Source organism: Poromitra crassiceps, assembly GCF_964638095.1.
Source record: "Poromitra crassiceps genome assembly, chromosome: 10".
NCBI lineage: Eukaryota > Metazoa > Chordata > Actinopteri > Beryciformes > Melamphaidae > Poromitra > Poromitra crassiceps.
Window position 1 is genome coordinate 13,319,487 of NC_139631.1, and position 27,500 is coordinate 13,346,986.

General features: G+C 45.8%; 1 protein-coding gene across 1 annotated transcript in view; it reads left to right on the forward strand.

Annotated features, from left to right (window-relative positions):
- Window positions 1-27,500, forward strand: part of grid2 (glutamate receptor, ionotropic, delta 2) — a gene marked incomplete at both ends in the record, with an annotated part of 702,436 nt that overhangs the window by 642,043 nt on the left and 32,893 nt on the right. Inside the window, one exon of the mRNA XM_083643819.1 lies at window positions 20,107-20,273. Coding sequence (XP_083499945.1) covers window positions 20,107-20,273 — 167 coding nt within the window. The remainder of the gene's footprint in view (window positions 1-20,106; window positions 20,274-27,500) is intronic.

Below are 27,500 nucleotides of genomic sequence, written 5' to 3' on the forward strand. Positions count from 1 at the left end.
TGAATCACTGTAACTCCCCTCCTTTTTTGGGGGGTGGTGGTGTAAGTTCAATTGGGCTGTAGATAAATGAGTGGGAGGTGGAGAGATGTGAAAAAGTGATATAAATGGCTCGGGCGGAGGGATATCTGGTTACAATTGACCCCACCTCCTTATCCTCGCCTCCCCCTCTGCCCGCTCCATTTCTCATCCTCTCCTCTCCCTCTCCTCCTTGGCCTCCTTGTTGTCTTTTCTTTCCTCCCCCTCTCTATTCTCTCCCTCTTTCCTCGCCACTTTCTTTCTCAATAGAAGCCTCTCCTTCTCTGTCACACTCCTCCCTCGCTTCTTCCCCCTCTCCGTCTTCCTCTGTTCTCCCTCTCGTCTCTCGGGCTTCTGGCCAGCATGAAGGTGTTACTCACATCCATCCTCTCTGTTCCCCTCCCTCCTCCCTCTCCCTCCTCCCTCTCCCTCCTCCCCCTCTCTGTCTCTCTCTCTCTCTCTCTCTCTCTGTCTCTCTCTCTCCCTGCTGTCTCGTCATTTCCATGCGGCTTGCTGGGCAGCCATGCTCTGCGTCTTTATCTCTGTCCATGGGAGAGGAGGTGGCTGGGTGCCAGGGACTAATGGACTTTTGGAAAACATGGACAACCATGCATCACAGGCCCGAGAGCTATAGGGGAGAGAGAGAGGGGGGGTTGGAGTGAGAGAGAAGGGGAAGTGGTGGAGAGAGGTGGAGAGTGGCAGTGAAGTGGTGGAGAGAGGTGGAGAGTGGCAGTGAAGGAAGAGAGTCAGAGGTTAAAAGTTAGACAACACAGGAAAAGGAAAGAAGGGGAGATGATTCATTCTGAGGTCTTTGTCAATATGCATTCCTTATTCCCATCTATCTATCTATCTATCTATCTGTCTGTCTGTCTATATATCTATCTATTTATCTATCTATCTGTCTATCCGTCTATGCATCTATCTGTCTATCTATCTACCTATCTGTCTGTCTATATATCTATCTATCTGTCTATCCGTCTATCCGTCTATCTATCTATCCGTCTATCCGTCTATCTATCTATCTGTCTGTCTGTCTATCTGTCTGTCTATCTATCTGTCTCTGTCTCTGTTTCCTTTTCCTTGGACACCGTTGGTTTGACAGCATTCATATTTGTCACGGGTACCAGCAGGGGTCCCGAGCAGACTGTGACAGGGCCAGATTTTTTAATTAGATAATTAATGCCGACTAATGGGCAGAAATGGCTAATTATTAGTGGGCAAAATGAGTGAACACAGGTTCAGCACCATGGAGAGCTCCCTCTGTTAGCTACTGATGGAGCACACCTGAGCGTAGTTACGATCTATGAAAACGAAGAAGAAGAGGCACGGCTGCAGTTGTACACTGAGCCTGGAATAACTTCTGGTGTGGTCCCATCTCTTGGGGAGAATTCAAAGCGCACGCACGCACGCACGCACGCACGCACGCACACACACACACACACACACACACACACACACACACACACACACACACACACACACACACACACACACACACACACACACACAGCAATGACAAACTCATTCCCAGTCTCACAGCAAGACATGCATCTGCAGCATCTCAGAGTGTACCTCAAAGTCTGCAAGGGCAGACTGTAATCTGCCACAAGCCTATTGGCATTCACACCAAGTATGAGCTGAGCTCTGGGGCAGCTTCTCTCATCCACAGTCATCACTGAAACAACGCTGGCTAATCTAGTGTCTGATGTTGACTTTCGTTCTGTCAGACCTTCATGTTGACAGGATGAGGAAGTACCTCACACAGCGTCACGGTGTTCACATATCGGGAGAGTGACTGCTAGGTTCCACGCGGTCCACTTTTGGGTGGCAGGGACTAGGAGTAGAAAATAAGGAACAGTCAAGCAGCACCACAATAGCAGATGCTTCCAAATGTAGACAAATTCCTAGCACCAGTGGGACCATATGATGTGGAACATTCATATCAGGAAGTGCCAGCTGTTTGTTAATTATGTGTGAATGTGGGAAAAACCACTCCAATTAACTGAGCAGTAGCAAAGTATTGGCACAACTTACTTGTCAGTCCGCGTGCTAACTGATGGTTATCAGTCAGCTTGCTAACTGATAGTGATCACAGGTGCTCAGGTGCTTTTCTCTCTCATAACAGATCTTCTATCTCAGGCTCATTGACATTCATTCATTTTCAACAGTAATTCTGGATATTCCCCGCAAAATTCAAATTATCGTCAGATAAATTGCAGCTGTGGAAAATACCTCACTCTATCTAATTACCCTAGGGAATATGGTGCTAGAGCACTCATCCACCTAAATCTGTCTGCCAAAGAGTCTGTCTGAGTGGATCGCTTTCTACTCTTGCCTTCATAACTATTTCCTTCCCACTGTTCCAATTAAAAGCCCTCCAAATCAAATTGTATGTGGGCCATCTTACCATATGCAAGTCATTTTGTTTAATACTCTACTGATATATTAACACATTGAGTGCCAGCCGTTTTTTCAATGCTGTAGGTAAGTTGTGCCAGGTTTTTTTTTGAGGATTCTGGCTCATTTTATAAGAGCCAAGGATTCTTTTCTGTTAAGACTTCGTGAACACCAATCATCTAAAAAGAACTAATAGAATGTGTGCTTTCTCTGTCTAAAAGAGTTAGTTTGTAGAGTTAGTAGTTATGTAGATATTAGCCGTTGAGTACAGCATGGTTTCAGAGATTTTCAGAGAGTTTTGAGATAAATGGATTTTTAGAACCACCTCACGTGCCTGTGATTATGGGTGCCCTTGGGCAAGTCTGTATACTGTATTGTGTGTGTGTGTGTGTGTGTGTGTGTGTGTGTGTGTGTGTGTGTGTGTGTGTGTGTGTCTCCAAACTCCTCCCTCCGTCTGTGCTGCTGCTGCTGGCTCCTGCTGGCGCTCTCAGGCAGTTTGGATTACTGTAAAACGGGCTCGTTCGTTTCTTGAGGTGTCGGCTGAGAGCTTTGAAGAAGCTTTTGCGATTCTGGTCTTATTTATGCGCAAAGGTACTCGAGGGTGTGTGTGTGCGCGCGTGTGTGTGTGTGTGTGTGAAATCGAAAGAGTTTTCGCCCAGCTATTTCCTTGAAAATTAGAATGGCTTTCTCCCGCGGACCCGTGGCTGTTTTTTGCTCGGCTTTCTCTCTGTCTGGAGGGCACTGTCGCCACTTAGTGGTCGGTAAAATAGATTATACACATTCTCTTCCTCCAATAGTGGTATAGGAGACGTAAAAGGGGTTGATCGATGTCCCACCGTCAAATTTTTTTTTTTTTTTTTTTTTTTTTTTTTTTGGGAGGTACGGTGGTGCAGTGGTAAGCACTATCGCCTCACAGCTCGAAGGTCGTGGGTTCGATTCCCACCTGGGCCGATGTGAACACTGAAGGAATGCGTGCCCGTCCGCATGTCCTCGAGTGCCCACCACCCGGGTGGGGGTCGGCAAAATGGCCTTTCTGTGTGGAGTTTGCATGTTCTCCCCGTGCCTCCCGGGGGTCTCCTTCATATAGGAACCCCCTTCACAAAAACATGCAACATCCTGGTTGCTTATATGGTTCCTCCTCTGATCGTTAAGGGCGCCTGTTCAGAGGGAGGGGAACTGGTTGGAATAGCGTGAACCTCCCACGTGCTATGTCCTACTGGTGAAGCTTCCTCGGGCAGGTGAAAAGAAGCGGCTGACTTGACTGCCCATGTCTCGGAGGATGCATGGAATCAGTCTCGGCTCTCCCCAGATCGGCAGAGGATGGAGTAGCAACCAGGATTGAGTAATTCAAATGAGCACTAAACGGGGGATAAAAATGGGATAAAAAATCGGGAAAAAAAACATAAAAAAAACATAAAAAAAAAAAAAAAAAAAAATTATGTAAGCCGAGATATCTCGTCCTTGGCACTCAACGGTTGGATTATGTAAGCCGAGATATCTCGTCCTTGGCACTCAACGTGTTAACATGCTGGAGCTGAAGGCTTCAAGACAAAAGCTGCCATTTGGATGGGCCCACATCATCAGGTTTAGCCCCCATAGCACATGTTCCTTGGTGGTGTGGAAAGGCCTCCGACACGCCGCTTGGACCGTTTGGCACTGGAACTTGTCACTGAAACCTAATTGAGGAGAGCTGGCAGCTCCGCAGTGGTGTGAGCTACACTGCAACCTGTGTTGAGTCGTCCCTTTGCATTCTAAAAACTACTTTGGCAGCTAAGAAATCCAATGAGCTAAAGGCATTCTGCTCCCTGTCCTGAATCCCAGTACGGAGAGTTCATTGGAGGCAGTTTAGGAGCCGGGTGTGACGCAGGCGGGAGCTGATCATTTACCACAAGTGGATGATGTCAGGTATTTTGGGGTCTTATTCCCAAAGTGAGGGCAACAGGAATCATGAGATTCACCACCAGTCAGGTGCAGTGACTGCAGCAATCATCAGACTGCGGCGGTTAAGAAAGGACTGAGCGACAAAGCGGCGCTCTTGATTTCCCGATCGATCTTCGTTCTGACCCTCAGCTGTGCTCACGAGCGTTGGGGAGTGACTGAAAGATTGAGATTGTGGATTCAAGCTGCCAACATCAGGTTTCACCACAGGGTGGCTGCTGGTCTCACTCTCTGTGACACTGTGGAGAGGTCAGTAATACCAGGTTTCACCACAGGGTGGCTGCTGGTCTCACTCGCTGTGACACTGTGGAGAGGTCAGTAATACCAGGTTTCACCACAGGGTGGCTGCTGGTCTCACTCGCTGTGACACTGTGAAGAGGTCAGTAATACCAGGTTTCACCACAGGGTGGCTGCTGGTCTCACTCTTTCTGACACTGACTGTGAACAGGTCAGTAATACCGGGCATGACCGAGTGAGAGGAGACCCCCCGGGGCAGAGGCAGGAAGGTAGGAGCGCCTGGAAATGCCCCCAGGAGGAAGTAGAGGAGATTGTTGTGGAAAAGGTCATCTGGCTGCTCATGGGGTGGGCGTCCGGAATCCACAAGCCACGGTGGCTGGGTGACTAAAGGGTTAGTTTCAGGTTAGATGTTGGAGGATGTCAGGGATGAGGCTATGGTAGGAGGTGAATCTGTGGCTCTGTCTGTGTTGCTAGAGACCCACAGGGAAGTTGGTTCAAATCATTGCAGAAATTCACTTTGGCATTCATGGAGGAGATAGGCCTCTCCTCAAATTTGATTTGGAGTGATGGATTTTTCACAGCACCACAGCGACGACTGTACAGAGAAAACATGGCAGACAAAGATCTTTCAGTGGCAATGTGCAGACAGCAGGGATGGACCCTGACCCATGACATGCTGCAATCACAGAGGCAGAGATGGGGACGTCTCTGTCTGGACCACGTTCTGTTGTAACTGAATTTCACACTAACCCAGGACTTGGACATTATAAGTTGCATGCAGAAAGAGTTGTGAATACTTACTGTACTTGACATGTGTTTTTATGCTCTGGAGGTCAAAAAGTATTAATAATGCAGAGTTTACCATGTGTAAGTACTGTAATGGGTTTATTGATGAAATGCGCGTCGTCGGTGTGAATTATCGGTAGACAAAGCTTCTTAACTTAGACTCCTAGCTTCCTGAGAGAGAGACGGACATGATCAACCGATCCTGTTCTCTCACTCTCATCTGCAATTTGTTTGTTTTTTCTTGACTCTACATCTGTCTCATTCTGTCACTGCCTGTCTGTCATGGGACTATGTCATTTCTCTTTATGTCTCTCTCTCTCTCTCTCTCTCTCTCTCTCTCTCTCTCTCTCCCCTTCAATATGTCTCTAATTCACATAGCCTTCTCTGCTTGGCAACCCTGCTGTGCAGATGTTTCTTTCTTTCTTTCTTTGTGCCAAATACTTCAGAGATCAAAGAAACAACGTGGCTAAATGCAAAATATAAATGTTAATTTCACATATCCTTGCTGACCTTGGCATTTCAACACTTTTTGCTGTGTGTCAGTTTGTTTAATTTGACCAAGAAAGCAGAAGCTTGGGTCAGGGCCCAGACGATAGGTCACGGACTGCTGATTGGGGTCAGACAGGAAAAGTTTGATATGGTCTCTGCTTCATCTCCTCTCTCTCTCTCTCTCTCTCTCTCTCTCTCTCTCTCTCTCTTTCTCATGCAATATGTATACACACCACCTTCACCAACTCAAGGAAAAGAGAAACTTTTCACACTGGGCATCTAACCGCTCTGAATAAAACATCAATGTTTGTTTGTAAGATTTATTCCGCCCCTTCGAGGGTGGTGAGGTAGATTACTGAATCAAAGTAGGAGAGGTGCTTTAAGGCTTTATCCATTTGAAATGCTGGAGATACAATGCCTTCCCCATGCACCTCAGTGTGCTGTTTAATGATGTGTCTTGTGTCTGTGTCTTGACTCCTCTGCCAAGAAACGTGTTTTGAAATCATTTTACATGTGGATATTTAAGCAATATTACACGAGAGGGTGTGCTTTACTGTCATTAGTGGCACGACAGTGATGCGGCAGGAGCGAGGCGCAGGAGCGAGGTCCGTACGCGTCACTGAAGTGCCAATAACCACGGTAAAGCACACCCTCGACTGTAATATTGCGATTATACAACCTTAACCAACAAAATACAAGATATAAACAAAAGGTGTTCATATTTTGGGGCAATTTGCTCTCAAAATAACAAACTTTTTGCCGAGTGTTAGTCCGAGACAATAAATAGTCCCCTCTGAGTCAGCCAGATGTCAGCCAGCCGATATGCTCATCACATTAGTTAACTGTACACCTGTGCAGAAACCAGCATCTAGCTTACAGCGTTGATGCAAAATGGATTGTTTTGTTGTTAATTTTAATTTATTTGGCGGACTTACTATTGACGAATGGTTGGAAGAAGAGAGAAACAAACAAGCTGGCGCTGCTGGTTTCCACACAGGTGTTTTAAAGGAGGAGAGGGACGGTAACGTATCAGACTGAGAATACTGCCTGTCTGAGATGAAAGAGGGCGGGTCATAGCGTGTCTGTCGAATGTCGACGATTTGATTTGACAGTTCTGGGCACTGGAGTTGGCATTGGCCAATCCTGGCATGTTCCGCCCCCAAATCGACTGTGTTCTTCTGGCGCCAAGAGAGTGGGTTCCAGGAGAACCCACTTTACACGTTTTTCATGGAATGCGAGTTTAACGAACCAGTTACATGCCCTATGCATTCTACATCAAATGAATACACTACAGTTTGTTTTATTTTGTATGGCCAAGTTATTAGTTAGTTTATTTTAGTGATGAGGCCGTTCTCAATTGAACGATAGGTGTGCTGTTATGCTCATTTGAGAACGGTCCTTGACCAATCAGATTGCTTGGTCTGAACTGCATGTTGTATAATGTATAATAATACACCTGTGGCACATTGTTCTTGACTATCCACTAGACATGTATTTTAATCAAACATGTTCATAAAGCCTGCCACCTTCCTGGGTTGATATTCATTCAGCCTTCTTCACAGTTCAATATGCACCTGGCTCTTCTGCTTCTGTTGCTGGATGCACATCATCACACAGATGAATGACTTCACCGCAGGTGTGTTTGGCGGCAACTGTCTCATGGCGACTAGCTGTGGCTGGATTTCAGCCACAGGAGGAGTCCATTATTGTCCAGCTTTATTGAAATGCCCATTTGTTTGCACACCTGTGGTTCAGCAGCAGTGTTCATCAGATGCACTGTGCATCATTTGAATCCCTCGGTCAGCATGGATTCAGCTGAAATTGTATTGTCCTGTGAGGGGGCTTTGGTTCACAGAGTTTTCACTATAAACACTACATTTGATACATGAAAAAAAAAAATACATAAAGTAAATACCAGTCAAAACATTCGTTTGTAGACTAGACAGGGAGTCACTAGCTAAAAGTTGTGCATAAGCGCAAAATAGCAGAAGTGACATCATTTCATATGAAAATATAGGAATCTAACTGTAGTGAGGATAAATTAGTCCTTTTCTTTCAGAGATCCTGGGAGACATTCAGTTGTTTAGGATCTGAAGTTAAACAATCAGTCATTTTATTATCATACAATGTGTAACCATTATCATCATCTGTCACTATGATTAACCAGTATTTCAGGTTGTATGAAGCAGAACACAATCATCTGAATGCATGTAACCAGTTACTCCAAAAGCGTTGTGTTGTCTTCATCATGGACTGTGTTGGTCCAACTGTTGCTCAGCAACACTGAGTGCATTTACACAACCACTTGACAATCAGGTGACTCTTGAAATCCCATAATAAACAGTTTATTATTGTAAACTGCATGTACTGTAAACGCACTGAATGTTAACAGAGAAAAAAGGGGCAGACACTCTAGAAGTGGATGAACCCATATTGCTGTTCTGCACAGGCATCAGCTGTGTGTGGAAAAACTGATTCTGAAAACAAGTGCAAGAGAACACATATCAGGGAGGGGGAAGAAAGGCATGATATGATTCTTCATTCTTTTCAAAGGCGAGCAAATGGAACATAAGAATTCATTATGAAAAATACCATTGAACAAAGGGGAAGATCAAAAGGAAACAGCGAGAAATAATCAGTTTGCTGCCAGATCTTATTAAGGATGGCATCTTAGTTCTGGCTCGCTGATCCGTCTTGGATGATCCGTCTCGCCAACATCTGTCTCCAATTACTCGTCCCCTCCACTATCGCGTCTCTCATCGGCTTAACGGGGTCTGAGCAAAGATTTGCATACGGCGTGGCGATAGGCGATTAATTTCTGTTTTCTTTTCTCCTTTCCTGGAGAAACAAAGAGGACTGATGACAGCTGAGGGTAATTAAACAACAGGATGAAAACAAAGGGAGGAGAGGGATTGAGGAAGTTGTCATATTGCGTCGCAGGGGGATGGTGGCGACTGTTGCCACTAGAGCAAGCATGCGAGACAGAGCGCCTCAGGAGGGACTATTGCCACCTGTGTGCCAGGCTTTCATCATGTGAGAGTTTCTCCATTTGTTGTGGTTGTTCTTGGGACTGGCAAAATGGTTGTTCATTCATCTCAGAGAAATGACAAGTAAAGCCGCGGAATAGTATCGCACCTGTGCCGCCTTCCATTAGCTGCAGAATAGTATCGCACCTGTGCCGCCTTCCATTTGACAAAATACAGATGTTGCATTTCATCTTTTGCGAAGCCTTATCACGTCGCTTCAGCTAGCATTGTTTCTGAAATTTAAGCCAATGTTTTGTTTTGTTTTGTTGCGTTGTCTTGTTGACGTCCAGATAAACTCGATACAGATCAAGATACGTCATCTTAAAAGACTAAACAAGGAAAAAGAAATGGAAGATAAAAGAAAAGAAACAACTTCAAATCAAACGTCAGCCTAGCAAGATTGTAATTTTTTAATTGACAAAAATAATTATACCAGAAAAGATAGTATATCCCTGTCAATTCCCAGCTATGTTGCAACTTGTACCACGGCACACACAATGCCAAAATATATAGCTTATAGCCAGCAGACCATACACCACAAGAGACCATACACCACAACAAGTTACAAAGTAGACAACAACTGACAAAACCAAGCTGGTATTCAATAACGTAGGTAGAGCTCTCATCTCAACAGACCTGAAAATTCAAACCCGCCAAACCGATCCGAGATCATCACATACAATAGCCTACTGAGCCTGAGTCCGACCAAGTCGTGCCAGAAAAGGCAAGGCTACTCAATTTAAATCACATAGCACAACAGATGAGAGAGGAAAAGACACAAACAGCAGAAATATAGGCTAAGCTAAACAGATTAGCAAATTAATTATTGAACTAAACCAGTCAGGGCACAGAATAGCACCAGAGAAAATTTGGGTGTAAGTCTGAGTCTCCAGGTTTTAGCACACAGTAGATATAAAATCTGCCTCAGAGTCAGAACCCAAATCACTGTGTGTATTTAGAGGAACTTTCCTGAAATAACCTCCCCCACATATTGATGCCGGCTCTCTTTCCTGTGCCTCGATTTATTTCCATGCACCTATAATCTACAGGAAGCACCTAGCACAGACCGATCTACTACACACATATCTACAGGAAGCACCTAGCACAGACCGATCTACTACACACATATCTACAGGAAGCACCTAGCCAAAACCCCCGGAAGGCGGCCGGATCAGACTCCGTCACACCTGCCACCTTGAAGCACTGCGCCGACCAGCTGTCCCCGGTGTTCACCAACATCTTTAACACCTCACTGGAACTGTGTCGGGTCCCAGCGTGCTTCAAGGCCTCGACCATCATCCCCGTCCCCAAAAAGGCCAAGGTCACAGGCCTTAAAGCTACAGACCTATCACCTTGACGTCTGTCGTCATGAAGGTCTTTGAGTGCCTTGTCCTCGCCCACCTGAAGTCCATCACAGACCCTCTACTAGACCCCCTGCAGTTCGCGTACCGAGCCAACAGATCCATGGACGACGTCGTGAACATGGCTCTGCACTTCGTCCTGCAACACCTGGACACTGCAGGCACCTAAGCCAGGATCCTGTTTGTGGACTTCGGCTCGGCCTTCAACACGATCCTACCACACATTCTAGAATGCCAGCTGTCCCTGCTGCGGGTGCCGGCCTCTACCCGCAGGTGGATCACAGACTTCCTGACCAACAGGTCACAGCGGGTGAAGCTAGGAAAATTCATCTCCCTCCTAAAGTTCATCAGCACTGGCTCCCCGCAGGGCTGCATTCTGTCCGCCCTACTATTCTCCCTGTACACCAACAGCTGCATCTCCCTCCACTCGTCGATCAAGCTCCTGAAGTTTGCAGACGATTCCACCTTGGTAGGCCTCATCTCCAATGGGGATGAGTCCGCCTACAGGAGGGAGATCACGCGGCTAGAGAGCTGGTGTAACCACAACAACCTGGCCCTTAATGCTCTCAAAACAGTGGAGATGGTAGTCGATTTCAGGTGGAAGGCAGCCCCTCCCCCCCCGCTCAACTTGGGAGGCACCCCAGTGGCCTCTGTTGAGTCTTGCCGCTTCCTTGGCATGACGATCTCCCGGGACCTGAAGTGGGAGCTGAACATCGACGCTCTCATGAAGAAGGCCCGGAAGACGATGTTCTTCCTCCGGCAGCTGAGGAAGTTCCGGCTGCCGAGGACTATGTTGACTCAGCTTTACACCTCCATCATTGAGTCCATCCTCACCTTCTCCATCATCACCTGGTTTCCTGCGGCTACGGTCAAGGACAAGACCAAGCTGCAGCGGGTGATACGATCGGCGGAGAAGGTGATCGGCTGCCCCCTCCCCTCCCTCGAGTCCCTACATGACACCAGGGCCTTGAAGAGGGCCAGAAAGATCATGGCCGACCCATCCCACCCGGGTCACGACCTCTTCACCATGCTTCCCCACGGTAGGCGGCTTCGCCTGCCAGTGACTCTGAAAAACCGCCACAGACTCAGCTTTTTCCCCTCAGCAGCACGTCTCGTAAATCAGTCAGGTATCCCCCTGCCCCCCCCCCCCCCCCCCCAAGGGAAGCTGCCTCTGGCCTGAACTCTAATCTAAGCTTGCACTGCCCATACCTGTCTGATCACCAGAAATTGCACTTTCTTTGTCCTGTTGTTCCACTGTATTTGTTTTGTTTTGCACTTGTCCCTTTTATGCGAAAAAATATTAATGCACTTTAATGCCAAAGCAAGTTCCTATATGTTACATAACATAATGGTGAATAAATGATATCTGATTCTGATTCTGATTCACATATCTACAGGAAGCCCCCTAGCACATACTGATCTACTACACACATATCTACTGGAAGCACCTAGCACAGACTGATCTACTACACACATATCTACTGGAAGCACCTAGCACAGACTGATCTACTACACACATATCTACTGGAAGCACCTAGCACAGACTGATCTACTACACACATATCTACAGGAAAGCACCTAGCACAGACTGATCTACTACACACATATCTACAGGAAGCCACCTAGCACAGACTGATTTACTACACACATATCTACTGGAAGCACCTAGCACAGACTGATCTACTACACACATATCTACTGGAAGCACCTAGCACAGACTGATCTACTACACACATATCTACTGGAAGCACCTAGCACAGACTGATCTACTACACACATATCTACTGGAAGCACCTAGCACATACTAATCTACTATACACATATCTACAGGAAGCACCTAGCACATACTGATTTACTACACACATATCTACAGGAAGCCACCTAGCACATACTGATTTACTACACACATATCTACAGGAAGCACCTAGCACAGACTGATTTACTACACACATATCTACTGGAAGCACCTAGCACATACTGATCTACTACATACATATCTACAGGAAAGCACCTAGCACAGACGGATCTACTGTAACAGTAGATTTGTACTTGTATTTGTGCCGTGATACTTAGAAGAGTTGATGTGTTGAGTTGGACGGGATCGCATTGGGTCTCTCTCTCTCTCTCCCTTTCTCTCAATTCTCTCTCTCTCTCATCCACCCCACCACTGACTCTGTAACTCGCTCTCATTTGCTAAATCAGACAAAATCAAAGCCAGACGAAATGATGCATGAAAACATATGCAGACATATGCAGAGAGAGTGAGGGCCCTGTGGAGATAGCTTGTAGCAAGTGTGTGCGTGTGTGTGTGTGTGTGTGTGTGTGTGTGTGTGTGTGTGTGTGTGTGTGTGTGTGTGTGTGTGTGTGTGTGTGTGTGTGTGGGTGTGGGCCCATGCAGTACCAACTCAAATCAATCTCTACCATCTTTAGCCTCACTGCACAAATATAAGAAAACTACAGTTTGTCCCAATATATAAACATAACATCTCATCGTCTACAGCGAGAGCGCATCACATGTCAGAGTGCATGCCACATGAGAACAGGCGTTTCTTTACTGAAGCAGTGATTTGCTCATGGTGCTCTGGTCTAGATTTACTCATGTACTCATGGTGCTCTGGTCTACATTTACTCATGTACTCATGGTGCTCTGGTCTAGATTTACTCATGTACTCATGGTGCTCTGGTCTAGATTTACTCATGTACTCATGGTGCTCTGGTCTAGATTTACTCATGTACTCATGGTGCTCTGGTCTACATTTACTCATGTACTCATGGTGCTCTGGTCTAGATTTACTCATGTACTCATGGTGCTCTGGTCTAGATTTACTCATGTACTCATGGTGCTCTGGTCTAGATTTACTCATGTACTCATGGTGCTCTGGTCTACATTTACTCATGTACTCATGGTGCTCTGGTCTAGATTTACTCATGTACTCATGGTGCTCTGGTCTAGATCACCAGATGAAGGAATTGACCTAATCTTGAAAATGTTTGTCTGATGCCAAAGCAAGTCTAAGTGAACAACTCTGCTCATGAAAAGTTAGTGCTGGTATACTGTAGGTGTTGGAGAAAGGTTCAAGACGGTTGTTCAGTGTTGCTTTTTCCAAGTGGGAACATTAGCTAAATTAACTCACTTTTCATCGATTGGTTATGTGGAAAAAGTCTTTGATGCCAGTATCTTTATGATTTTATTGTATTTTATTTTATACTACTACAGCTCTTTATCTCCTTGGCCAGAGGCTCTCATCACATTTTCAGCAGAATGCACCAGCAAAGTTTTGAAGTTTTAAGTGGAGCTAAAGGACAAGACAAGAACACACCACCTTCAAGCCAATATTAGTTTTAGACTGGGTTTCATTAAACATTGATCAATTAGGCGCGTCCTGGTCTGGCCTCTGACTGGATTTCTGAGCTGTAGCCTGTGTTCTTCGCCAGGAACCTTTGGGATGTTCCAAAGTCTAAACTGAAGTCATCAGACTTTTCCCTGGGTTTCTAAATGACCTGCCAATGAACTTAAGCCAATAAATCTGCTTCCCTTTCCATTTAAACCACTTACAAAACCTCTAGATTTGCTGTTATAGTTTTATTTTAGTGTAAGTGCCTGGTATTACCTATTTAATTAATTTGATTTAATGTTAGGCTCATCCAACTTATCTATTAGCCTACAGGTTCCAGTATTGAAATTGTTGCTTGTGTACAGTATTGTTTAGATAATCATTTGCTAGATTTGATAGTTTCTTTTCTATTTTCCTGCTGTATTTTTGTCATTGCAATGGCGCAGATTCCCCACGGGGATTATCTGACTTTCATTATTATTTGTTTAATGCCACTACACTCCCTGCCTGATCTGGTTCTGATCTAGATCGGCATAATAGAGTATCATAACATTGTCAGTGCGGTCATACATTTTAATATTCCAGTCACAAACCAGTCGATGTTTCACTACAATAATTCTGGGACTATTTGTCTGTCTGTCCTCTTTCCTGCTCCGATCTCTGGAAACACAGATCCAAGCTGCGACAAATATGTTGACGGATCATAGATCAGTGGAATTATGTCTTTATCAAAATGACTCGGCCATAACAGACACCCTTTAGAGCCCATAAACAAGAGGCAGAGTAGATAAACAATGAAACAGCAGCAGCACTAGACCCATTTGTCTCCTCCGCGGGAAGGAGAGATGGAAATTAAGCAGTGGTGAGTGAGTGATTGTAGGAAGGAAGGAAAGAAGAGGACGGAGAAGTGTGTGTGTGTGTGTGTGTGTGTGTGTGTGTGCCTGTGTGTTTGTGTGTGTGTGTGCGTGTGTGCGTGTCTGCGTGTGTGTGTGTGTGTGCGTGCGTGTGCGCGTGCGAGTGTGTTTGGTACCAGTGTCGGTGTGACTGAGGAAAATAGCTCTCGATAATTACCTTGGCAAAATTAGAGTCACAACCCTGGAAATGGAACAGAGGAAGAGAGGCTGTGTGTGTGTGTGTGTGTGTGTGTGTGTGTGTGTGTGTGTGTGTGTGTGTGTGTGTGTGCATGCTTGCATGCATGTGTGTCTAGATGTGTAGATGTGTGTTGTAATGTAGAACTATCTGTCTTAACCATATATTCAATTTTCCAGAGATACCATAATAGGGAATGTGCCCATTCAGACATAGGCCTTGCTAGCTGTCCACCTTGAGGTACGATATGTACAGATAAAGTATGCAGCATGGAAAGAAAGTACATTGGTGTCACTATCATTATCAGAATCTATTGACGGACGGAGGCACCATGCATACAGTGCATGAAATGTGTCCCTGGGTGTGTGCCGACTCGCAGAGGAATGTACAGCAATATGTATAGAGCAGAAACTGTGAAAGCAAATGTCATATAGATCAGTCTAGAGAGTAGCAATGCAACGAGCAGCAGAGTGGGATTGGAGTGTGGTGTCTAGTCAGCCATAGTGGGGAGGGGAGGGGAGGGAAGAGGTGAGTGCAGGGGGGAGGGGTTGGCTGCTTATAGACCAATTTGGAGTGGACGTCACAGGGTTACGTCAGTGGTTGCAGAAAACTTATATTGATAGGAACAGATGGCTAATAGGTTGTTCCATTGCAACATCGGCGCACAGCAAATCTGCCATTTTGGCCTGAAAGAGACACCTCTGATTGGCTGTCATGGTTCTCTACTGTTGCCCCATTGGCCATTGAGGCTTTTTTCCCAGGCCAAAATGGCAGCAGCGCTGTTGTCAAATACAATTCAACTCTTGCCTTCAATACTTTCTGCAAGTAGGAAACAAGCTGTAGAGATTCCTGTAAAGTAAAAAAAAAAATATATGATGTATATGACGATGTCTGGCACTGCCTCTTTGGCCATTTATTTTCATCCTTTGATGATATCTCATGTGGCCCCCCATGAAAAATAGTTGCCCACCCCTGTCCTAGACCATCCCCACACTGAGTACGGTTCACTTTCTGCAACCAGTTCGGCTCCGCCCACGAAAGTACGTAATTCTTGTTTGCAAACACAAAAGTGGTCTATAGCCCAAATTGGGGTGCCCTTGTCAAACGTGTTGAAAAAGGGGGTTGTCATGTACATATTGTATATATTTACTTGATTTGATTGCACTTGCAACTTTGTGATTGTCTTTAGTTATCTTTCCTACTTCTTATCTCTGTATATTGATGTGACCGCTACACTGCATACAGACAATAAGACAAATTCCTCGTATGTAACTTGCATACTGTGGCAATAAAAGTGATTCTGATTCTGATTCTGATTGAACTCGGTCCACAGTGTCTGTGGGAATCATACTGTAGCATCCACACATAGTGCAGGTTGATTTATGTGATGCAATGGGAGAGCTCTTCACCATCTTAACATTCCTGCAGAGCCTCCATAGACTCCTGAGACCACACTCTGAGTCTGCAGATGCACACCAGATGCATTAGATTGCTGCCTGCACCTTCATCATTTGCATACAACACAACACACAAGTGTCTTGTTCTCCCGCGTCGTCTTGCATTTCATCAGAAATGAGCATCAGCAAGACATCAGCCCAGCGTGGGGGTCTGCACAAACTCAGACTCACAGAGTGTTATGGTACATTTGATTCTGATCTAGGAAAGACTGCTTTCAGATACTGTACCCCCAGAAAAATGGAATGCTCCAGTGCAATATGAACCTTGGTGTACTGGATAAATTTTATATTTCTTAACCATATTATATTTTATTGGTGATTTTGGAGGAGGTGAATTAAAGGGTAAGTAAACATTTCATTGTCAACAAACAACATGCCAGCAGGCAGTATTTATTATGACAAATATTATTGGGCTCATAATTTCTTTCCTCTGTATTTTAAATAACCTCAGTCAAACAGGAGGCAGCTGATGGCAGCATCTTTTCTGACTTTTTGCTGGAGGACCATTTGATTTGTGAACTGGTTTATTCATCATGGCAACGGGGCTAACTCAATCGCCGGCTATCAAAGGTGCGTGTAAACAGCTTAACCTGAATAAGACCTTAACTGGAGTCTGGCCCGTTGCCAGCTTGTAGATGTATCCTGTGAAGCAAATTAAGCTGCATCTGCTGATATTCCCAGGTCATCCATCTTGTTTGCGGGTGACCTTACGGTCGCCGTGACGACAGATAAAAGGCATATAATCTCCTCCTCTCGCTCTCTCTCACGCTCACTGCTGTTCTTTGAACCCGAGGTCTCGGGGCGATCAGCTGCTCCAGATTATCGGACCACAACCTATGTAGTCCGCTAGTATAAGAGCTAAGTAGATTAAAAATAGAAAAAGAGAAGATGAAGACAAATACAGAATAAGATGCATTCAAGTACATTTTAAAGCATGCTTTGAGTGGCAAATAGAGTACCGCAGGGTTGATGTATTTTTGTAGGCGGAAGGCGGAAGTCTCGGACTTCCTGGATCTTACGGGGGAAAGTCAATGGGGTTTATAGACTGGGGATTTCACTTAAATTCATAAAATAAGGTCTGTGGTTAACAAAAGTCATAAAAGTGATTCACGTTTGTGAAGATTATTCTGCTGGGCGGCGACGACTATAATAGTCTGCGCTCGGCTGAGTCGGCTCCAGGATTAAGTGACTGAGGGGACAGTTAAAAATTTGTGAGGTGGCAATTTGAAAATGGCTAAGCCAGGTTTTCCCTCGCCCAAATGTACCCTACATTTGGAGCATTATTCCACCCATTTGCTGACAAGCCAGCATGACATGGTTGGTACCAATGGAGGCCTTAGGTCCTCTAGTTTCATATGGTCTCAAGATCTTCACTCTAGCTTTAAAAATGAGCCCGATACAGCCTCTGAAAGACAGCAATGTCGTGTTGCGAGGAGAGTTAAAATGGGGGGGAGGCAGTGAATACCTGCTAGCACCTTCCCCCGCCTCTACTTTTTTTACTTTCAATAAAAGATCAAATTCGACATAAAGGTTTAGGAGTATCATCGTGAGTTAGTTCAGCCCTGCATGTGTTCCCAGTCTGACAGACAACATCAGCCAGAAATGACTGAATATATAACAATTCTGTCCAGCACCAATTCACCCAAGCTTAGCAACACCAAGGTGTCTTAATACTTCCCAGTGGTAAGTGGTTTTTGAATTTTTTGCCGATTTCACCTTTAAAAAGCTTATCTTTCCAATTCTAAAGCAATAATGGAAAGACATACAGTTATTTCTGCAAAGTAATATAGTGCCTTTTCCACACTTTTAAGGGTTGTAAAGAGAAAAACGAACCGTTCCGACGAGCTGTAGTGAATTACCACACGCACGCACGCACGCACACACGCACGCACACACACACACACACACACACACACACACACACACACACACACACACACACACACACACACACACACACACACACACACACACACACACACACACACACACACACACAATTCAGAGGACTACAGAGTGTGAAATTGCCCAATCAGAGGGTCTTGTCTGTTCTCAGACATTAGTCATCCCATATAGGGCAAATGAGGTGACACACACGCACACACACACACACACACACACACACACACACGCACACACACACACACACACACACACACACACACACACACACACACACGCACACACACCTAAGACAGAATGATTTGGAAATTTCATAAAGCTCCATTAAAGTTAATGACATATCCAAGTACAAAATAATGTGTAAGATAATGTGTAAGAGGGATGTGTGTGTGTGTGTGCGTGCGCGTGCGTGCATGCGTGCGTGTCTGTGTGTGTGTGTGCGCGTGTGTGTGTGTGCGTGTGTGTGTGTGTGCGTGCGTGCGCGTGTGTGTGTGCACGTGGCGAATGCGGTTGAGAGTTTTACCCCAGCGCCTTCCTCGCCCCAGGCTATCCGAGTGAATTGTCAGAAGAGGTGTCAGAGTGTGAATGTCACAGCCAAGTTGTTTTTTCCGCACTTTTCATTTTGCTTTGGAAACGCAGATTTATAGTGTCTGTTAACGAGAGCAGGCGCGGGAACTTCTATAAAACAAGACGTGATGTTCACCTTGAGTCATGATAACCTTCACATCCGCCTCAAGCACAAGCGGCCAGCACAAAGTAGACTCACACCTATATGCCCGCAAACATGCAAGACAAGCATATGCACATCATAAAACACACCCACACACTCGACACCCCAGCACACCCACCCCACCCACACACACACGCACACGCACGCACACGCACACACACACACACACACACACACACACACACACACACACACACACACACACACACACAGTGCGATGAGCCAAGTCATAAACGCAATACATCTGCAGTCAGAAGGGATATTGAACCATAAAGCCGCTGCGTCATAAAGTTTGCTGTCTTTGAATAAGAACATAATCTTGCTACAAAACGCAGGCGCCCGGGTGGTGCAGCGGTATATTCCCTGCCTACCAACGTGAGGGTCGCAGGTTTGAGCCCCCGTGTTCCCTCCGTCTTGGGTGGGCATCCATACAGGCACAATTGGCCGTGTCTGCGGGTGGGAAGCCGGATTAAGGGTACATGTATGTGTCACGGTCGCTGCACTAGTGCCTCATATGGGAGGGGGGGATCAGGGGGAGATCAGAAGGAAACTTGTAAAAAAAATCTTGCTACAAAGCAAAATTGTTGAAATAAAAATCACAGATAGATCATGTCCATAAAACATGTCAGTATGTCGAGTTAGTCCTCATAGACCATCCAACTCCACAGCAGCCATGTTGTGTTTACTCTACCATGATGCAGCTGCTGCGCTGAGACAACAAGGAATTAGACATTTATGCAAGGAGATAATCTCAACTGAGTAACTTCCTAATAATAAAATGTCTCTCAACCATGGCCTTCCCTCCTCTCTCAGACAAAGCTGGTGGAGCTTCTCCAAGGCAAACTTAATCATGTCAGGGACCCTAATAAATATTTTATTGGCTGGGGACGCGGGGGATAGTATGTACTAATAGAGTCTGCAAAGCAAACTCTATGCTAGGTGCAGGTTAAAAGCTCAAAGCAACTCGGAACGAAGAAAGACTGGCACACTGAACGTTGCTCCAACTAAACTTCTCTTGTGCAACTTTTCAACAAAATTCCGCCTGACCCCCAAATATTGATCCGTGTTTAGTAAAGCGTCCTTCACCTACTGTACACATACTGTAAACATATACTGTGACCTACTGTACACATACTGTAAACATATACTGTGACCTACTGTACACATACTGTAAACATATACTGTGACCTACTGTACACATACTGTAAACATATACTGTGACTCTCTATGATTTCTCTATAATATATAAATCAACCTTGGTGGATATCCTTGGTGGCTTGAGGATGCATCTTCCTGCTGCACCTTGTTTCACTGTGTGCGTGTCCATGTGTGTCTTCTTCTTAGGTGAAGTACGGTCGCTTTGGCTTCGTGTGGGATGCAGCAGTGTTGGAGTATGTAGCCATCAACGACGAGGACTGCTCCTTCTACACTGTCAGCAACACCGCACCCGACCGTGGATATGGGATCGCTATGCAGCACGGCAGCCCGTACCGGGACATCTTCTCCCAGAGGTAGGAGTTACATCTTCTCCCAGAGGTAGGAGTTACATCTTCTCCCAGAGGTAGGAGTTACTTCTTCTCCCAGGGGTAGGAGTTACATCTTCTCCCAGAGGTAGGAGTTACTTATTCTCCCAGAGGTAGGAGTTACATCTTCTCCAGGAGGTAGGAGTTACATCTTCTCCCAGAGGTAGGAGTTACATCTTCTCCAGGAGGTAGGAGTTACATCTTCTCCCAGAGGTAGGAGTTACATCTTCTCCCAGAGGTAGGAGTTACATCTTCTCCCAGAGGTAGGAGTTACATCTTCTCCCAGAGGTAGGAGTTACTTCTTCTCCCAGGGGTAGGAGTTACATCTTCTCCAGGAGGTAGGAGTTACATCTCCTCCCAGAGGTAGGAGTTACATATTCTCCAGGAGGTAGGAGTTACATCTTCTCCCAGAGGTAGGAGTTACTTCTTCTCCAGGAGGTAGGAGTTACATCTTCTCCAGGAGGTAGGAGTTACATCTCCTCCCAGAGGTAGGAGTTACATCTTCTCCCAGAGGTAGGAGTTACATCTTCTCCCAGAGGTAGGAGTTACATCTCCTCCCAGAGGTAGGAGTTACATCTTCTCCCAGAGGTAGGAGTTACATCTCCTCCCAGAGGTAGGAGTTACATCTTCTCCCAGAGGTAGGAGTTACTTATTCTCCCAGAGGTAGGAGTTACATCTTCTCCAGGAGGTAGGAGTTACATCTTCTCCAGGAGGTAGGAGTTACATCTCCTCCCAGAGGTAGGAGTTACATCTTCTCCCAGAGGTAGGAGTTACATCTTCTCCCAGAGGTAGGAGTTACATCTTCTCCCAGAGGTAGGAGTTACATCTTCTCCCAGAGGTAGGAGTTACTTATTCTCCCAGAGGTAGGAGTTACATCTTCTCCAGGAGGTAGGAGTTACATCTTCTCCCAGAGGTAGGAGTTACATCTTCTCCCAGAGGTAGGAGTTACATCTTCTCCCAGAGGTAGGAGTTACATCTTCTCCCAGAGGTAGGAGTTACTTCTTCTCCCAGGGGTAGGAGTTACATCTTCTCCAGGAGGTAGGAGTTACATCTTCTCCCAGAGGTAGGAGTTACATCTTCTCCCAGAGGTAGGAGTTACATCTTCTCCAGGAGGTAGGAGTTACATCTCCTCCCAGAGGTAGGAGTTACATCTTCTCCAGGAGGTAGGAGTTACATCTTCTCCCAGAGGTAGGAGTTACTTCTTCTCCAGGAGGTAGGAGTTACATCTCCTCCCAGAGGTAGGAGTTACATCTCCTCCCAGAGGTAGGAGTTACATCTTCTCCCAGAGGTAGGAGTTACTTCTTCTCCCAGGGGTAGGAGTTACACCGGCAGCCTCTGAGGATAGTCATGGATATAATGTGTATGTTTTACTTGAGGAAGGGTCATGTATGTGTTTATTACACATTCAAATTCTTATACCGGTATATTACTGTAACCAGCAAAAAAAGAAATGGTCAATCCTTTCAAGAGCCCATGAAATGCCATGTTTACTTCCTTGATTCAATGAATTTGCGGGTGAAACAGGATGTTGTGGCGCGGCATAATGCAGTGAGGGATCAAAAGTATGAAACAATGGAATATCAGTCAGGGGGAGGTGATGGGAGGTGTGTGGAAGGGTGGAATTGTAAAAGAAAAATCAGATGGTTTTATTGGTTAGAAATGAATATTTATGGTGACTAGTACAGCAAGAGGTTACTGTGAAAGATACACTGTTTTCCAGGAAGTAAAAGTAATGGGAGTTAATTTCATGGGGACTTTAACGTTTGCCTGACGACAGTGCTTTTGCAATGTGCTGTGTCAGTGGGTCAGACACCCTGTGTGGGAATTTAGCCAGGGCACCGGGGTCACACCTTTACTCCTGCGAAGAGGGCCGAATCCGATGCGATCTTTAATAACCAGAGTCAGGACCTCACTCACACAACTGTCTCTGTCCTGTGGAATTGGGGATGGGGATATTATTCATGAGACCAGAGGGAAGAGCACCTCCTACTGGTCCTCCAACACCAGATGGTCTTCCATCCAAGGACTGTCCAACAGGCCCGACCACACAGACGGGTTTGTTCCTCCAGTTCTTCAAGATATCACAAGGGGTTGATGTCACACTAAGTCAGTATTACAGTAGGAAGACATGTGCAACATGTATCTTGCTGAGGTCCAGGAAAGTGAATATTTTACACTCCAATCGCTGTAGTGCACTGTGTGTAGTTAGTTTTTGCTGCTTTGTTTTGCTTTCGCCACAGCAGCAGACTGCAGGTTCAGTCCTCCGCCGTGTCCCTGCAGCAATTAGAGGTGATGAAGTGTCTCTCAAGGCCGCGGAGGGATTGCCTACCCAAATAGCGATTGATGCTAGCTTTCATCAGGATTCATCCAATCATCTCAAGAAGAAGAGTATTGAAGGAGCCACCTTATGTCTTCATGAGACTGTTCAGCGAAATTTGTGTCATGGAAAACTTCCAACGTAAACCGGATAAGCATGCTTTATTGTCACACAACAACACACCATGCAGGGACACGCATGACACACGCATGTTGAAGGTGAAATGTAGTCTCTGAATTTGACCCATTCGGGCGTGTCCTTCCTCCGGGGGCCAGGCCAGGAGCAGTGGGCAGCTTTCACAGTACAGCACCCGGGGACCAAGTTCAGTCTCTGTCATTGCTGGTCAGGCGATGATCTTCTGCATGTTTTTAGTGGGGGTTGCACTGATGTTGTAGACCCAGGGGAGCACGGGGAGAACATGCAAACTCCACACAGGCGCCGAAGACGTGGGGTGGACACGCCCCCAGCGCCACAGCATCCCAGGCGGGAATCGAACCCAGGACCTTCTTGCTGTCAGCCTGGCAGCGCTACCACTGTTCCACCATTGTGTGTGTGTGTGTGTGTGTGTGTGTGTGTGTGTGTGTGTGTGTGTGTGTGTGTGTGTGTGTGTGTGTGTGTGTGTGTGTGTGTGTGTGTGTGTGTGAGCTTTACAGAGTTGTGTGAGTGACTACGCCTGTCTGTTTATACCTCCATATCCGGTGGAGCGTTGCAATACTGAATATTGCCTATCATGGCTGTTATTAAACCAAACAAGCAATTAATTGACAGGCCATGTTTCCATTTCCCTCCTATTATTTGGGGACATTGTCGCCCTCTCGGGAGGGCGGTTTCCAACAGTTTACTCACACTGTTCCCCATGGTTCAAAACAACAATAGACAGAGTTATTACGAGGAGAGGAAATTATCGGAGAGACGTAATTGTTTTGTTTTTCTTTGCTGTGTTTTTTTCCTCACGCTGACATTCTGTATTATACAAGTTAATGAAGTGTGCAGCGGAGGTTCTTCACGGGGGATGAGATTTGCAGTCCCTGCAGTGGGACAGTGGGATAGATTAGACATCTTTGACTCGGCCTCATCTCCTCTGGTGTCCCAGTCATCATAACGACTGGGACACTCATCTCCTCTGGTGTCCCAGTCATCATAACGACTGGGACACTCATCTCCTCTGGTGTCCCAGTCATCATAACGACTGGGACACTCATCTCCTCTGGTGTCCCAGTCATCATAACGACTGGGACACTCATCTCCTCTGGTGTCCCAGTCATCATAACGACTGGGACACTCCGGCACTTTGGTGCATCTTGCAACTCAGAGTTAACTCATTGAGTGCCAGCCACTTTTGGAGAACGGACGCTCCCAGTGCCAGAGTTTCAGAGCGTTTTCAGTGATTTCTCGAGGCCCACAGAATATTGTGTGATATTACTATGTAAACACCGAACACGCACAAAGAACGACGAGACTCTCTTCTATCATCTACAAAAAAAAGTTTATTGATCCCATTTTCCGTTCTTTAGTTATGAGCCGGAGAAGATAGGCTGTTTTGAGCAAAAAGACACTTTTCAAATTAGAAGCTGAGTTATTCCGCCTTTTGTGAAATGCAGAATTTCAAGCACATTCTGAGTCTGAAGATAATATTTTCTGATGTAGTGACGTGGTGTAGTTGTGTGGTGCATGCGTGCCCCACCCCCCTCTCCCCCCCTCAGCTGCAAACTCCTCCCCACACGCACCCAGTCTATTTTCGGAGCCTCCGTTTTTTTGCGCCGGCTCCCAGCGCGACAAGGAAATGGCAAACCGGACTGCATGGAAAGGTTTGGCCCTTCGGCGTCGGGTGCTGCCTTTCTGGCGGCTAATCGTGTGAAGAAACGATGCAGACAGACAGACAGAGGCAGAGGAGCTCAGTTGTGTGCGCGGATTGACTGCTGGTGGCAGCCAACATCAGCTGCAGCCAAGCTGCAGTCAGAGCCATCTATATGGCTCTGGCTGCAGCATGAGCGGTTTCTCTTTGATCACGGGGGTTTTTCCTACAGTTTTCCGGACCTTCCTCTAATCTGGAGAGCACTGTCGCCACCTAATGGGTCTGTAAAATAGGTTATACACCTCCAAAAGCTACAATATTTGTACAGGAGATCCAGGAGGCTTTGATCCACGTCCCACCGTCAAAAAACGCATTTGACGTCGATCGACGTCCGTGGCACTCTACGTCACTATTTAGGAGTTAATTGGGGGTTGTGTTTGTATTGACTGGTGTTCGCTCCCCTATTTCATGGCTTTAGTGAGGAGGAGATTTACTGAGTTTTGACATGACTGAACAATGACAATGACTGGCCTCTCGGGCTCTCTGTCTTTAACAGAACACCTTGATCAGAAAAGAGAGAGAAAAAGCAATAAATAAAATCAAATAATACAAAGACGATGGAGAGAAGGGAGATTATATACGAATGTACCAACAACAATCAATAGAGATCCAAATTGCAGGTGATTGTGAGGTGTAATTGGAGAGGGAACCCGTGACTTCGAAGGATTACCCAGTACCACTGTGTGTGTGTGTGTGTGTGTGTGTGTGTGTGTGTGTTTGTGTGCGTGTGTGCTTGTGTGTGTGTGTGCTTGTGCGCGCACACGTGTGTGTGTGTGGTGTGTGTCTGTGTGTGTGCGCGCGTGTGCATGTGTGTGTGTGTGTGTGCGTACTTGAAGAATGCCTACTGTCGGCAAATCCCCTGTGGTTATGAGAGATGAAAAAGAATTGATTTGGTTTGACACATTGCAGAGAAAAAGGAGAAAGGGCAACATTGTTGCGAGTCTCTGTACAAAATCGAGCGTTTACGTACGACTTCATCATTTTCACCCAGCGTATTTGTTCCATTGTGACGCAGCAGCCCGGCTCAAGCTGCACTGTGCTCAGTGTGGCTGCTGCTGCAGCTCTGGGATCAGCTCGGCTCAAGCTGCACTGTGCTCAGTGTGGCTGCTGCTGCAGCTCTGGGATCTGATGGAGGCTGACTGCACATTTGCCACAGTCAGAAAACAGCCGTCTAAAGGGCCAGTCTGCTAATTTAAACTGACAGCTACTGACAAGTTGTTTTGAAGAGCTGAGATTGTGAGAGAATAAACCCTCTCTTTCTCTCTCTCTCTCTCTCTCTCTCTCACACTCAGGCATATATTATTTCTATCTGTGTCTGTTGGCATTCGTATGAAGATTTAGAATAGAAGCTTTAAAACACATCAGATGGAGATCTATGCCATGGTTACTAACAGGAGTGTGCAGCAGTTTAAGGAGCTACTCTGTGAGCCAGGCATCTTATTGGTTATATTTACAGTAACATTTTGATTGCAAGAGAGATGAGGTGCCTTTTTGTTTGTGATTGTTGCCGGGGCTGCAGCATATGAATCTAGTTTAGCTACTGAGATGATAAATGTCAGTAAACCCATTTTAGGGGGAAATAATACTTTCTAGGGTTTATTAGTATGGTTTTACGGGTTAGGCATGCTATGAGAGTTGGCGGTGTTTTCAGAATAATCTAATTTACAGAGACAACATGGCGCTGGAATGTGCATCAGGCAAGCGTCGGCCTGGATCTCATCATGGCCATTTGGTGACATTAAACTTACAAATAAAAGTGTAATTCATGTTATGTCTTCTGGGTGCAGACGACCTGTCACTTTCCACAAGTGGCCCCCAGGCTGATATTTGAGCAGCGCTGCAGTAGAGCCACACAGTTGATATTTCTGGGGGGAATATGGCAAAGCTGTACAGGTCGCTGGAGGGGCCAGAATAGCACTTCTATCAATTATTGTCACAGTCACAGATACAGCACAGCTTGGCTTCTTCACTCTGTGGAAATGGCATTACCTTCCTAGCCCATATGGCTTGTCATTTTCTTATAAGCTCGTATAAAAGTCAGATAAGCCCTTACGCCTGTGGTACCTGTAGGTTTTAGACAACAGTGTGGGGGTAGGAATTTTCTTAAAGGTTCTTAAAGTTAATTTGTGTGTCTTTGCTTTGTTTCGTTTGCACCCAGCCAGAATGGTGTTTTGGCTAAAGTTGGTAAAACAGCAGCATTTTAATTCAAGGTGGTAACTAACAACTGAATCACTGAATCTTTGGGGGCTTGAAAAGTGTTCTATGGGTGTTGGTATTTCAATCAGGATACCAGATAGATACCAGAGAATGAATACAATAATATTTTTTACAATAGTGAATAAATGATGAATTACAGAAAATATGATGAGAATGTGTCTGCGTGTGCGTGTGCGTGTGTGTGTGCGCGTGTGTGTGTGTGTGTGTGTGTGTGCGTGTGCGTGTGTGTGTGTGTGTGTGTGCGCGCGCGTGCATGTGTGTGCGCGCATGTGCGTGTCCGCAAACTATAACCATTAATGTAGTTCTGTCTCCTTCTCTCCTAATATCTTTAGTGTCATTCAGTCCTTATTTCATCTCTGCACCCATCCAGCCATGCATTCTTCATATCATTGTTCTCTCTATAGCCTCAGCCTCTTCCTACACCCCCCCCCCCCATCTCCTCCCAGACAATAAACTGAAGGCCAGCCTGTAAGTGATGTGTGGCTAATATGAAAGTGCTCCTCTACTCCAGGTTGTTTTTCAGCGCTATTAAAGTGCCCCTCTACTCCAAGTAGTTTTTCAGTGGTATTAAAGTAGTCCTGGTCCCAGTAAACACAAGGTATACACACACCCTGCAAAGCCTCGTAAAAAACAGTTTGCTTACGATGCTCTCAGTATTCTGGCTACACTTTTATATCAATAGCACTCATGAGGATAAAATTGTCAGCAACAGTTAAAAAAGTGTTGATGAATTGACTTGTGAAAGTTTGTTTATTGTGAACCTTGTCGTGAAATTTAATGAATCGCGTAGTGGATGGTTTTCTGCAGAAATGTATATGGTAGAGAT